Genomic DNA, 14,569 nt, shown 5'->3' on the forward strand with positions numbered 1-14,569 from the left:
GGGGAAGAAAGTCAGGGAGAGAAGAAAGAAACAATTCGACCCCGATAACTGTCCGATGAACCCATGCCTAACTCAGAGTATATTATGGGAGATACCAAAAGTGGCACCAAGCCAGTGACAAGCACCCATAACTGTAGGAAGAAAGGGAAAAGTGTGCAGAGTGATGCTCTGAGGATTCTTGGCTTGTCCATTCTAAACGTTACCAAATACTAATGTCACACGAGTTCAATGGAACCCTTGGTTTGCTTACCTGACCCCAGTGTAACATGTTTTGCACAGAAGTTCCCGCAGGGCAGTGTGTTGTATACACATCCACTCTAGACTGAAAGATGAATATGATGAATTAGAGAATGAAAATAGTGTTAAGGCGATACTCATAAGTACGTTTATCTCTTCACAGGATAAAACAATACAAATCTAAACAGTTTTTTTTTCAGACTGTTACTCTCTCAGAGATCAGAGCCTATCTGACTATGAATATATCCAACAAAAATGTCTGCGTCTGCAGAGGACCTATGGAGGAAAGGCAACAACGGCGCAAGTGCAATGGAGAACAGGATGCAGCCACTTGTCATTTCTTATCTCTTCATGCTTCCCTAAATTGCCAAACTTTCATGTACCATGTCTTCCTTTAATATTAAGGGGAAAAAAGTATTACTTTTTAAAAGTCTCTACCCCCTTCACTGCAGATTGTTTTGTGGGGGAAAGGACTTGAACTCAAGGTCCTTCTGACTCAGCTCCCCAAGTGCTGGACTTAACAGAAATGCACCACTATGCCTGGCTTTATTCCAGAATTTTAAAACCTGTTTTCAAAATTCAACATTTTAAGACACAGATACATTTAGAAACACAAGCCAGAGATTTACACTTCATAACAGACATACATACATATGTATAGCCATTCTAGATTTAAACACACGTTTTTAAAAGAGACATGTCGAGGTTCAGTCTCTTGGCAGGTCCCCAAGACCTGGTTGCCCCAGAGACTAGAGAGTCCACTTTATACATTGACCCAAGTGAAGCTATGTGAATTTGCCTGTAAGTTACTTCTGATTGGTGAATAAAGATGCTGACAGCCAATAGCAGGGCAGAAGATACATAGGCGGGCTTTAAGATTCCCGGGCTTGGCAGAGGACAACCACAAGGGGGAGATGAAGAGGTGAAGAGAGGAGAAAGCTGCCATGGGTTAGGTGAGTCATATGGGTTGGCTGATTGGAGTTAACAGCAGCCCAGGTGAAACATGGCAAAATATATAATGGAATTATTGGCTGGGAAATAGACATAATAGCATAGAGGATATATATCTGTCCAGATTTGTGAGGGATGATGCTTGTAATAAATATAAAAGGTTGTGTGTGTCTTTTATCTGGGAACTAAATGGTCAAAGGCAGGGTAGAAACTCCAGATTGGGATTAAATATTTTCAACAAAAGAAACACACTACTAGGATCAATGCTCCATAAATATTATGACTCGCTGACTGTTTCTATATAGGTTCTGTGTCGGAAGCTGAGAAGAGTGAACCCAAAGGCAGCAGCAGACAGGACCATTTGCTAAAGCTGATACATGTGTTTCTCAAATGAAACGCTAATGTCTGATAGGTCCAGGTCTGCATCTCTCACACAAATAAGCACATCCATAGATCATAACTACGTACCATATTTAAATTCTTCTCATTGAAGCCACATAGCAGGAAGAAGACGTTTGCGCAAAGCTCCTTCATGATGACGTGGGTGCAAACGTGAATGCTCAGCCACTTCAGCATCGCACTCTGAGGGAGAAATTGCTTCTGTCCAAACATGTCCTGGAAATACAAAGAAACCCAAGAATGGGTCAGCATTTCAACCTGGTGTTCCAGCTTCACATGCCTTCAGAAGTACAGGCATACAAGCATCTCCGCAGGGGACTCCGGAACACCAACATTCAAAACAGGAAAGTGATAAGATATACTAAACCAGATGTGCTTAGAGACACACACGACAAGAAGCCCCCTCACAATGAAAAGACAGAGGAGCTGGGCAGTGGTGGCTCATGCCTTTAATCCTAGCACTCGGGAGGCAGAGGCAGGTGGATTTCTGAGTTCGAGGCCAGCCTGGTCTACAGAGTGAGTTCCAGGACAGCCAAGGCTACACAGGGAAACCCTGTCTTGAAAAACCAAAAAAAAAAAAAAAAAAAAAAGGCAGAGACAGAAAGCTAAGTAAGTTTATAGTAGACCATTATAAAGGGAGCTGACCATGACCATTTGTTGACAGTCCCTAACAGGACTTCTGAGAAGATCCAGAGGCTCCAACTAAGTGTGTTTCCTTCTCCTCCCATATGGGCCTAATCCACCCCCTAAAGGTAGGTTACTGTTTGTTTGTTTGCTTGTTTGTTTGTTTCAAAACAGGGTCCTGCTCTATTGCTCTGGCTGGCTTCATAGTTATATAGCCCAGGCTGCCCCTAAACTCATAGAAATCCTGCTGCCTCAGTCTCCCAGAGGCTGATACTGTAGCTGTGAGCTGCCATGCATGATTATTGCTAATTTATTATGAGCTATTTCATGATGGTAGAACACAGAAGATGTATCATCTGAATCATTGCTTAATTGTTCAGTTGAGTGACAAGCACATTCACGCTTATGCTATTGTCTCTATGATCCTCCCTCGGAATCCTTGCCTCGGTGCCCATTAGACAGTTCATTACTCCTCACCTGCCCTGCCTCCAGCACCACATGTGCTTCTGTTAAGTTCTTCTAGAATATACCCACAGTACCAGTTTGTGAATTATCTCTTAACTTTTGCAGATAGGAACAGTCAACTATAGAAACCACTTGGCCCGCAAGGCCAAATTCACTGGCTCTCTGGCTCTTTGGAAGAGTTGTTTTCCAATTCTCAGTGTACATTGTCCCTAACCAACAGTCAACTGAACCTGTGCACACGTTACAACCGGGACTGCCACTGCATTCTCAAGGCAGATCTTCATGTACCGTGGGAGAGGGGACAGGTCTTCCTTATATGGAATTCAGATGTCTGTCCCTTTGTCGTCTTGCTCACACACACCAACTCCAGGACAAGCAAGAATAGAAAACTCAAATTCTACAAAGGAAATGTGGGTTGTGCTATGACCCCTTAAAAGGCTGACATTTAAGTCTTAACTGTCTGTATTTGAGAATGTTGGTATTTGGAGATTGGGTCTTTTCAGACAGAGGCTGGACCTTCAAGTATCCTTTTAAAGAAGAGAAATCTGGCCACAAAGATGGACATGTACACAGAGAAAACAGTGACTGATGGTGAATGCAGATACTAGGATGATGCTTCTACAAGCGAAAAAGGCCAAAGACGTGCAACATATTTGCCTGTAGATGCTAGCGAATAGTATGCAGAAGCTGCAAACTCAAATGAATGCAGCTGTGCATGCAGTCTGCTTCTCTGCCTCTGAGTGGATGATCGATCGGTGAATAGCAACAAACAACTTTGAGGAAACTGAATGCCCCTGCTGAGCTCAGTACTACAACTGTAACCACTACTCTTTCTATTGTTTGGGCTTATCACTAATCCACAGGATGGCAAAGCAGAGAGCTTCCTTTTTCCTCCCGTAAGGAAAAAGTCAGTTATCCGATCTGCAGTGTAAATATCACACTACTTTAAATGTATAATACTCTATTCTAGTTTCTTCCAGAAAATTTACCCATCCACAGACAGCCTGTGATCCACAGAGAGTCTGTGATCTTTGTCCGTTAAGATTTCTATTACTTGTGATAAAATACTTTTTTTTCTGTTGGGGGAGAAGGCATTTAATCCAGCTTATAGTTCCACATCACAGTATGTTATTTAAGGAAGTCAAGGCAGGAACTGACACTGAACAGGGACCTGGAGGTAGAAGCAGATACAGAGTCCTGCTCCCTGGCTTGCTCCCTCATGGCTTGCTCAGCCTGCTTTCTCAAAGCAACCAGGATCACCTGCCCAGGGGTAGCACCATTAGGAATAGGCTACTCTCTCTTGAATCAATCACTCATTAAGAAAATGCCCACAAAGGCTTGCCTACATGACAATTGAGATGGGGAATTTTCTCAGTTAGAGGATTTCTATTGCCAAATGATGGTAGCCTATGTCAAGTGGACATAAATATTGCCAGCACACTGTTAAATCAATCTTCTGTTGGATCATGTATCAATACCTACAAATAGACATCAATTAGGTCTGAATGATCTCTTTCAGAAACGCAATATAAGAAAGAGTTGGCTAAAAAGGACCAGGAAGTAACCTGGAGACAAGGGCATGTGACATGGAGAGTTAGCCCGTTCACAACTCCCGGCTTAGTGTCTACAAAGTGGTCATTTGATGGGTTAGTAAGTTTTATACTCGTATTTTTCTTCAAAGGATTAGAGGGGAACACTTTGCTGCCGCAAAAGCAACATGTATTTTTTTTAGAGAAGCTAATTCAAATATGTTGTAAATATGGCTCACTTTTTTGTTTGTCTGTTTTTTGTTTTCCTTGTTTTGTTTTGTTTTGTGAGTTTTTGTTTAAACTTTCCCAGTGTGTGCCATAAACCACTCTAGTCTGAAATCATGGTTCCCAAATGCCAGGCCCACCGTCTTCATCAGAATCACAGAGAATGTTTTAAAAACACAGATCCCTGCCCGGCAGTGGTGGCGCACTTAATCCCAGCACTCGGGAGGCAAAGGCAGGCAGATTTCTGAGTTCGAGGCCAGCCTGGTCTACAGAGTGAGTTCCAGGACAGCCAGGGCTACACAGAGAAACCCTGTCTCGAAAAACCAAAACAAACAAACAAACAAACAAACAAACAAAAAACGCAGATCCATGATCCCCACTCCAGAATTTACAAAATGTAGTATCAAAGTGGACTGGGAGGAGGTGTGACATTTCTACATTGACAAAGCTAACTCATAAACTCTAGGGAACAAGCTAGACTTAGAACATTCATTCCTACAGCAGCAACCACATTCCCCTGTCTCTACTCTAGAGATGCCCCCCACCAGCCTGAATGTCCACAGCAGTCCAGCTAATTAATAGCAGGTCTTTATAATCAAAAGCTGTCTATGGAACACTTAATAAGAAAATCAAATCCCAGGCAAGCTGTCCCTGGGAGATAAGCAACATGCAGAACAATCTATAGAATTGGATACCATCCACATTGAAACAAAACGATACATCTCTCTTGGTGCATCTCTATGTGCATACATTCATATGTGGCGTCTGTAGGCAAAGACCTCTAAACCGAGTAATCCTAAAGAAAGGACTTATGGAGGTGGCCTAGTAGTCAGGAAGTACGTGTAATTTCTAAAGTGTTTGTAATGCAAATCAGCACTATTAACAAAGACTGTCAAAACAAAGTTTTATCAGCATGTTTGCTGGTGCAATGACTTCCTACCACAACAGTCTGACTAAATTACTGTAGCTCTTTATAACCCAAAACCTACCAAGTAGCAGTTAAAACGACAACGAAGCATAAGACAGTGATTCTTCCACCTCAGTAGCTGTCAGGTTTTGAGATCAGAGGAAAGTACATCCTTCCTGTGAGAGACTTTCAAAACGGCCTGAGAGGGGTGGGGAGCTTTGTTACGCGTACCTTGAAGTAATGAGTCACTTAATATCACGGAGACGTTCTAAGAACCAAGTTCTCAAGCAATGTGATCATTGTGCAACTCTCTCACAGTAATATCCTTACACAATCCTAGGTGGTACAGGTTACTTGACACAGCCTCTTGGTACAATCAAAAGACGTGGTGAATGTGAGACTCACAAGTCCACTGCTGTCACATCGTGCTACGTGCCTTTGCAATAAGCATTTTTGCAAGACCAAAGAGTACATGCTACGATAATGATTAAAAGGAAAGGGGATGAATAAATCAGTAGTCGGTATTATCAAGTATGACATTATTCTGGCTTGCTTTTAGTTGCTGTTGTGAAACACTAACCAAGAGCAAACTGGGAGAGAAAAGGCCGTAGTTCATCTTACACATCCAGCTCACATTCCATCATTGACAAAGTCAGAGAAGGAGTTAAGCTGAGAATCACTGAGCTTCTCACCGATTCACACACACAGGCTAATGCTTGGGCAGCTTTCTTATACAACCCAGGACCATCTGCCCCCAGATGACACTGCCCCCAGTGGCCTGGGACCTCCTGTATCAATTATTTGTCAAGACAATCCCCTACAGACACGCCACAAGTCAATGTGATTTAGATAATTCCTCAATTAGGACTCTTCTTAAATGATCCTAGGCGGTGTCTAGTTGGCACTTACAGCCAACTATGACATAAATAACGTGCAAAACTATATGGCTGACACTTTCAGATAACTCTTGTCACCATAAATTATTGTATACTAGCATCACCACAAATTGTGAATTGTATGTTAGGCTATGATGTCATTAGTGGATAGGTAGTTTTCAGCTTCACTGTAATCTGTTAGGACCACAATCCAATGCACGGTTTCTCATTGTAAAAAACCCATTACAGGGCTGGAGGTATGACTCAGCCACTAAAGGTTAGGCTCACAACCAAAACATGAAAATAAACCCACGTACACAGCATATGACTGTTGATAATGCTGTATAGGATTTCACATGCATTTGTGTCTATATATAATACATAAGAGAGGAATAATGGACTAATCAGTCTTAAAGAACTCATACTCCTTCTCCTGAGTGCTGTTTCCCCCTCTGAATACAGCTTAGAGTTGCATAGCTTTGGGGCTAAGCACTAATATGCTTACGGGTCATATTCTAAAATATGCTCTATTAAGATAATGTCCTAGATTGTATTCTGCATGGCTAGGGACAGGCACATAGGAATGGCACATATCCTGTCACCTACCTCCTGTCCACTCCTGCACACCCTCATGCCCTATGGATGAAAAGCACTTAGAACACTTAAGGTACCTTTCCAAAGACTTCCTTGTACCCTCCTTGTACAGTGGGTAGGGAACTGGACGAACATGTTCACTAAGAAAACATGCCACTGAGTGTTGAGTTAACGGGACAGACCCCTAGCTGCCTCTGTGGTGGAGCGGGGTGGGGGGTGGGGTAGGTGAAGGCAAGCACACCCACTGATCTCGTAAGAGCAGGTACAGAGGACACTGCCATTTCTCCTCTAATGACCAATTTCTCAGCTCAGAAGAGAGTATCTGAGGAGAAGCGAAACTGGTGGGGCCCAAGTACCTTGAGAAGAGGGTCTGGCAAGCGTCCCAATTGAAGTAGCGGGCCTGAAGCAAAATTGAGAGACAACACGGGAGCCAAGACTAAAAACATTTTAATCTTCTTTGCCAACTCAGGCATCTGTGAAAAAGCTATGAAACCTGCAGAGCAAAAGAAAGAATTAGCTAGATCTTCAAGGAATTCCTCACAAAAGAACATGTGAATGGTCAGCCATTGTAACCTACAGAGGAAGCCCAGTAACTATGCAAGTGACGCTTCCCTTGTACACTTGAACAGAGTTCCTAAAACGCTCTGGCTCAGAAACACTGAATTTGGTTCTAGATTTAAGTCTACAATATGCACAGAAAAAAGATAAGAGAATGGAGCTGGAGAGATGGCTTGGCGGTTAAGAGCACTGCTGCTCTTCCAAAGGTCCTGAGTTCAATTCCCAGCAACCACATGGTGGCTCACAACCATCTGTAACGAGATCCGGCGCCCTCTTCTGGAGTGTCTGAAGACAGCTACAGTGTACTTACATATAATAAATAAATAAATCTAGAAGAAGAAGAAGAAGAAGAAGAAGAAGAAGAAGAAGAAGAAGAAGAAGAAGAAGAAGAAGAAGAAGAAGAAGAAGAAGAAGAAGAAGAAGAAGAAGAAGAAAGAAGCAGCAAAAAGTCTTCCCTGTTCCCATGGCAACATGAACCTCTACAGCTCCACCCCACAGGTCTACTTCTCCCCTGCTTTCCATTCCTAATTTGCAGACCATCCAAGCAGAACACCAGTGTCTCAAAAACCACATTTGGACTCCCGTTGCTGGAAAGTATCTTTTACACACCTCTTAGATCACCCGCTGCTACCCGTCCCTAGGACACACCATGGATTTTTAACAGACACGAAAGAAGTATTATTAATTACGACCGTCCAGCTCTATTTCCTGGAAGGCAGGGCAATCTAATAACATGTTAACACTCAAGCTTTTTCCTTTGTGAGTCTCCATGCAGAATGTATTCCATGTGTCTCGAATAAGACAGTGCTAGTGAACACCTAATGTCATTATCTAAGAAATGATGGAATATGTTTCCATGCTTGTAAAAATTTAGTGTTGATTTGCAGTTTTTAAACTTTGTAAAATTTTGTACTTGTATTTAATAATAATAATAATAATAATAATAATAATAATAAACATATTGAACTGAGAAAACAGCTTACTCCATAAAGTGCTTGCCATACAAACAGAACTTGAGTTTAATCCCCAAAGCCCATGTCACAAAGCCACGTGTGGTGGGCTGCACTTTGAGTTTCAGCACTGGGATGGCAGGAATAGGTAAATCTTTTTTGAGGCTGGCTGGCCAGACAATCTAGCCTATTTAGTGTCTAGACTTTATCTCAAAAGAACAAGACAGACAATGCTTGAGGGAGACAGCTAAGACCAGGCCTGTACAACACATTGGCCACACATACACAAACACACACACTTGAAAACATGTTAGTTTTATAATACATGAACAAAACATGCAAATAGCTTCCCAAAGCTATAAAGTATGAGCTGCCATCTCTGTGGTTAGTTATGCTTGACTTAACTTAATTTCTTTGATTACTAAGGTATCTATTTTGGGTGAAGCTACAGGTTAGACCCTGGGATTCAAACATGCTAGGCAACCTCCGAGATGAACCCCGCCTGGGGCAGTTAAGATTTAAGTATATTTTCTTATTGACTCTGTAAGGTTTCTAACACTAGAAAACTTCCCATTTTTCTACCCTCTCACAGTCTTATGTTCCTTAAAACTGGGAAACACATAACATATAGCCTACATCCATTCTTTCAATTTTAAGAAACTTGATAATCTATATTAAATTCTGAATTTCTATAGATTATTACTGAAAATCCCTTGCCCTATTCATGATTTCTGCCTGTTATTTTAAAAAACTCTACTTGAAGTAATGTCATTTTGTGTATTTCACTTCTAAGACACATTGCCTTTGACCTCTTTATTGGATACATACCTATGGTGCAGCCTTGAGAATGACCCACATAATAGATTTGTTCTTGGCCAGTTTTATTCAAAATGTAGTTAATTGAAGCAGGTAGGTCATATTTTGCCATCTCATCAAAACTATAATCCAAAAAACAAAGAACTCTTTAATTGAAATAGCACACAAATATAGAATAGCATGCAGACACTTATCATGAAGTGGTGTCAGCACACAGTGAACATGGCTGAATAATCAATCTTACATGAGTTCAGAACACGAACCAAGGACCAAAGAAGTCCCCAGCATTCCTGCCGAATTGTACACCCTAAAGGTAACACCTTGAAGGTTTGACATTACAATAGCTTGATTCACTGCACACAGTCGGGAAGAAGACACATGTCTTCTTTTATTCCTGGCTTCCTCCATGTTGGTATGGGAGTATAGATGTTTATTCTCATCTTATTATGTTAATATGCCACACTTGATTAACTGAATTTGCTGTGGGTATGCATTTGAGTATTCATTATTATAAACGGTGTTACAATGAACATATTCTAATAACTGCTTTTTGGTAAAAGCTCTCACTCCTGTGATTCAAGACCAGGATGACTCTAGTTTTATCAAAGGAAAGCAAACCTTTAACCATCTACAACGCCAACCTTCTATGATACCTGGCACACTAGGATGTACTCTTTTAACCAGATAGGGGTGTGTTTGTGTGTGTGTGTGTGTGTGTGTGTGTGTGTGTGTTAGCATTCCTTCTAGGCTCTGCCCAACAGTTACCTGCCAACAGCCAGGTAGGCCTGGTTTCCTATAAAAGGGGCTGTTTGGCCCCTCTTCCCTTTCTCTGCCCTTTCTCTCTGACTTTCTTCTCTGCTTGACCCCTTTCTCCCTCTCTCCACCCCCCCACCTCTCTCTCCATGTGTTTCTGGCCGGCCTCTCTTCTATTTCTCTTTCTCTCTCTCTCTCTGTCCTTCTGTCTCTACTCCCTTCTCAACTCCCCTTCCCATGCCCTAAATAAACTCTATTCTGCACTATACCTGTACTTTCTTCATGTACCCCTCCCACTTCACCATACTGCACTCTTCAAATATATCCTGACCTTTTTTATAAAACACAACAGTGTATGTATGTATATCTGCGTGAACATGTGTGTGAGACTCTATGTGTGTATGTGAGTATGTGTATATGTGTGTGTGTGAATGTATGTGTATGTGTGGATATGAGTGTGAGTCTGTATATATATGTGTCTGCGAGTATATGTGTATGGATGAGTGTGTGTGTGTGTGTGTGTGTGTGTGTGTGTGTGTGTAAGAGAGAGCGAGGAGAGAAGGGACAATCCCAGTGTGAGGAAACACTTAGAACACCCCAGACTCTGTGGAGGGATTCTTCCTTGAATCTTTTCCTTCAGGCCTCCGTAACTTTATAAGCTAGGACTTTATTATCCCCAATTTATAGATGAGGAAACAGACACAGTTTATACCCTGTGTCAAGTATCACACAACAATTCATTGGTGGAGCCAGAAGTAAGAAGGAGAGAGACAGAGGATAATAGAATGAATAAACATGTAACATGTGAGTGTTACTAGAGAGATGGGGAGATTGCCTGAGAGTTAACCTAGCAGCCCACAAGGCCAGGAATGGTAAGAATGCCTTAAGAATTCCTAACTGAATCTAATCACTTATGCAATCACTTGTTTAAATTTACCTTCATGACTGGTTTTAAATCCCTGACAAGCTTTACAACTTTTCAAGATATCAGCTCCCTTTTTAGACAACTTCAGGGTACTCTTTAACTTCACCTGTCTGCCTTCAAGATGCGAACGATACAGACAGACGCAAGTCATAATCAACTGTGATATACCTGAAGGCCCAGAACTCATCCTGAGAAACTGAAAGAGTCTTGTGCTTCAGAGACCAGGTGTTTCCTCTGCTGTTTCCCATCCACACATCAAAGCCAGCATCCGCCAGGAGGAAGCCCAAGCTGCTGTTGTCAATGTTTGTGACCCAGTTACTAGAATCTGCCAGCAAGCCGTGCTGAAGATACACAACTGGTCTGGGACCTGAAAAACATTGATATTTAGAAGCTGTTAGCTCCAACCTTCTCAGCAAACATGATGCTTTGCTAAACAGCCAACTGTTAGGAGGACCAAAGCCATTAGAGCAGCAGAAGTTAATTAACATATGGAGCCCACAATGCATGCCTGTAAAACCTGAGGGCTGTGTTTTCCTTAAACAGTGTTAACAAGAAAGCAGCAAAACTTCACTTTTTCTTTCTTCTGTTTTGCATACCTAGTAACAAAACATTGACTTGAGCATCAAAAAAAGGGAAATAGATTTGGAGGAACTTTAAAAGTATTTCTATAATTTCATCGCGATTATTTCAAACGAGATAAACTGAAAGGAACACACAACCATGAGATGGCTCTGTACACTTATAACCATGGCCGAACCCTAAACAGAGATAGCATCAAGTGCTGGCCACAATGCAGGGCAGTGGGACTTCACCTCCACTGATGGCAAAAGCACAAGAGGAGGTCAGCTCAGGAACTTTGGAAAATTCCACCAGACCCCTCCCCTCCTGGAAGAGAAAGGCCATAGAGCATATAGGCACCCCTCCCCTCTGGAAGGGAGGGGCTAATTACATTCCACAAACCACAGAGAGGGGGGATCGACCCTCGACCATCACCATTGGTCACTTTGCGGGTGGGGGAGGCCTAGAGCATGTAGACACATTCACAGACTGACCTTTGTCCACCTACAGACAAGCGAAGTCCTTGCCACCTCATTCCCTAAAGATCGACCAGTTTAAAAGTCACACTGTTCTACCAGTCGCATTGTGCCTACTGGCTGCAGCTCTGAAAACTGTATAAAAGCTCAAACATGCCGCTCAGGGTTGGGGTCAGGGTCGTTCTCTCTCCTTTCAGTGCAGGGCAACATACTGGAACAATCAAATTCCTCTTGGTTTGCATCGATCCCTGACTCCAAGTTGTTCACTCAGGGGGGCTCGGTAAGTTAAGGCTCCCCAGAGTCTTACACACACACACACACACACACACACACACACACACACACACACATGCTTAGCACAGCTTTGCTCGTCATTTGTAACATATGAGCAGAACTAAGTATAGACACTGGACAACAGTGACTTATAAATGTGTACAACTGAGGGTATTTATAAAATATAAGGCTAAGCATGTACAGGAACAGAAATGTTGATGTGTATAGTGGATTTATTCATACTGCAAAAATTTGGAAATCTTGGTTATTTAACCCTGCATCTGCTCGATTTTGGTATGACCCTAAATCTGTTATAAAAAGCAAATTAGGGAAACAACACCTTTCACAATAGCCACAAACAATATAGAATTCCTTAGAATTCTAACCAAGCAAGTGAAAGGCCTGTATGGCAAGAACTTCAAATCTCTGGAGAAAAAACTGTAGAAGATCTCAGAAGATAGAAAGATCTCCTATGCTCATGGATTGGTAGGGTTAGCATAGTAAGAATGGCCATCCTACCAAAAGCAATCAACAGATTCAACACAATTCCCATCAACATTCCAGGACAATTCTTTACAGACCTTGAAAGATCAATACTCAACTTCATATGGAAAAATGAAAAATACAGGATACCTAAAACAATTCTGTACAATAAAAGAACTTCTGGAGGGGTCATCATCCATGATCTCAAGCTACACTACAGAGAAATAATAATAGATACCACATAGTACTGGCATAAAACAGACAGGCTGATCAATGGAATCAAATCAAAGACCCAGAAGTACACCCACATACCAATGAACACTTGATTTTTGACAAAGAAGCCAATACTATACAATAGAGAAAAGAAAATATCTTCAAAAACTGATGCTGGTCTAACTGGATGTCTGCATAAAGAAGAATGCAAATAGACCCATATTGATCATCCTACACAAAACTCAAGTCCAAGACAACAACAAAAAAACCAATCAAACAAACAAAAACCCAGATACACTAAATCTAACAGAAGAGAAAGTGCGAAATAGCCTTGAACACACTGGCATAAGTGACATCTTTCTGAACAGAACACCAATAGTTCAGATACTAAGATCAACAATAATGAATGGGGCCTCTTGAAACTGAAAAGCTTCTGAAAGACAAAGGATACCATAAAGAGGGCAAAACAGCAGCACAAAGAATGGGAAAAGATCTTTACCAACTCCACATCAGACAGAGGGCTGATATTCAAAATATATAAAGAGCACAAGAAACAAGACATCTACAAACCAAATAACCCAATTAAAAAATAGTGTACATAGCTAAACAGATTTCTCAACAAAGGAATCTCTAATGGCCAAGATGTACTTAAAGTCATTCAACATTCTTAGTCATCAGGAAAATACAAATCAAAACAACTCTGAGACTCATCTTATACCCAGAGTGGCTAAAAGTAAAAACTCAAACAACAGCTCATGCTGACAAGGATATGGAGCAAGGGGAACACTCCCCCATGGCTGGTGGGGGTGCAAAGTTGTACACACACTTTGGAAATATATTTGGCAGTTTCTCAGAAAACTGGAAATAGATCTACCTCAAAACCCAGCAGCACCACTCTTGGGTATACACCCAGAAAGACTTGTTCAACTATGTTCATAGCAGCTTCATTTATAATAGCTAAAAACTGGAAAAAACCTAGATGTCCCTCAACTTAAAAAAAAGGATAAAGAAAATGTGTACATTTACACAATGGACTATTACTAAGCCATTAAAATAATGACATCATGAAATTCTGCAGGCAAGTGGATGAAATTAGAAAAGATAATTCTGAGGGAGGTAGCCCAGACTCAGAAAGACAAACATGGCATGTATTCATTTATAAGGGAATAATTGTCATAAAGTACAGGATAACCATGCTACAAATCACAAATCCAAAGAAGCTAAGTAGCAAGAAGGGTCCAAAAGGGGACACTTGAATCTTACTGAGAAGGGGGAATAGATTAGGCATCCATTAGGAATGGAGGGAGGGAGGTGACTGGAGGGGGGGAGGAGTAGGGAGAGCAACAGAAGGGAAAAGGTGGTGGGGAAGGATGGAGGGGGAGTACTGGGAGAGACAACTTGATTGTGGCAGGGGTATCTCTGGGATGAGCTAGAAACCTAGGACAATGGAAACCCCCAGGAATCGATGAGGATGACCCTAGCTAAGACTCCCAGAAATGGAGGAAATGAAGCCTGAAACGGCCACATCCTATAACCAGGCAAGAATTCAATGGGGGGATTGGGATACTGACCGAGTCACAAAACCTTAGACACACAATTTTTCCTATCTACAAGATATGCAGGGGTAAAAAAAAAAAATGGAGCAGAATTTGAAGGAAGGGCCAACAAAAGACTGGCCCAGCTTGAGATCAATGCCATGAGAGGTATCCCACCCCAGACACTATTAAAGATACAGGGATCCATAGCCAAACATTAAGC

General features: G+C 41.7%; 1 protein-coding gene across 2 annotated transcripts in view; it reads right to left on the reverse strand.

Annotated features, from left to right (window-relative positions):
- Positions 1-14,569, reverse strand: part of Lipa (lysosomal acid lipase A) — a 35,159-nt gene that overhangs the window by 7,531 nt on the left and 13,059 nt on the right. For both annotated transcript variants that reach the window (NM_001111100.1, NM_021460.3), the window contains exons 4-8: positions 10,977-11,175; positions 9,143-9,252; positions 7,163-7,299; positions 1,657-1,803; positions 251-322 (exon numbers count right to left, since the gene is read on the reverse strand). In NM_001111100.1, the coding sequence (NP_001104570.1) occupies positions 251-322; positions 1,657-1,803; positions 7,163-7,299; positions 9,143-9,252; positions 10,977-11,175 (665 nt within the window). The remainder of the gene's footprint in view (positions 1-250; positions 323-1,656; positions 1,804-7,162; positions 7,300-9,142; positions 9,253-10,976; positions 11,176-14,569) is intronic.

Source organism: Mus musculus, chromosome 19 (assembly GCF_000001635.26).
Source record: "Mus musculus strain C57BL/6J chromosome 19, GRCm38.p6 C57BL/6J".
NCBI classification, from domain to species: domain Eukaryota; kingdom Metazoa; phylum Chordata; class Mammalia; order Rodentia; family Muridae; genus Mus; species Mus musculus.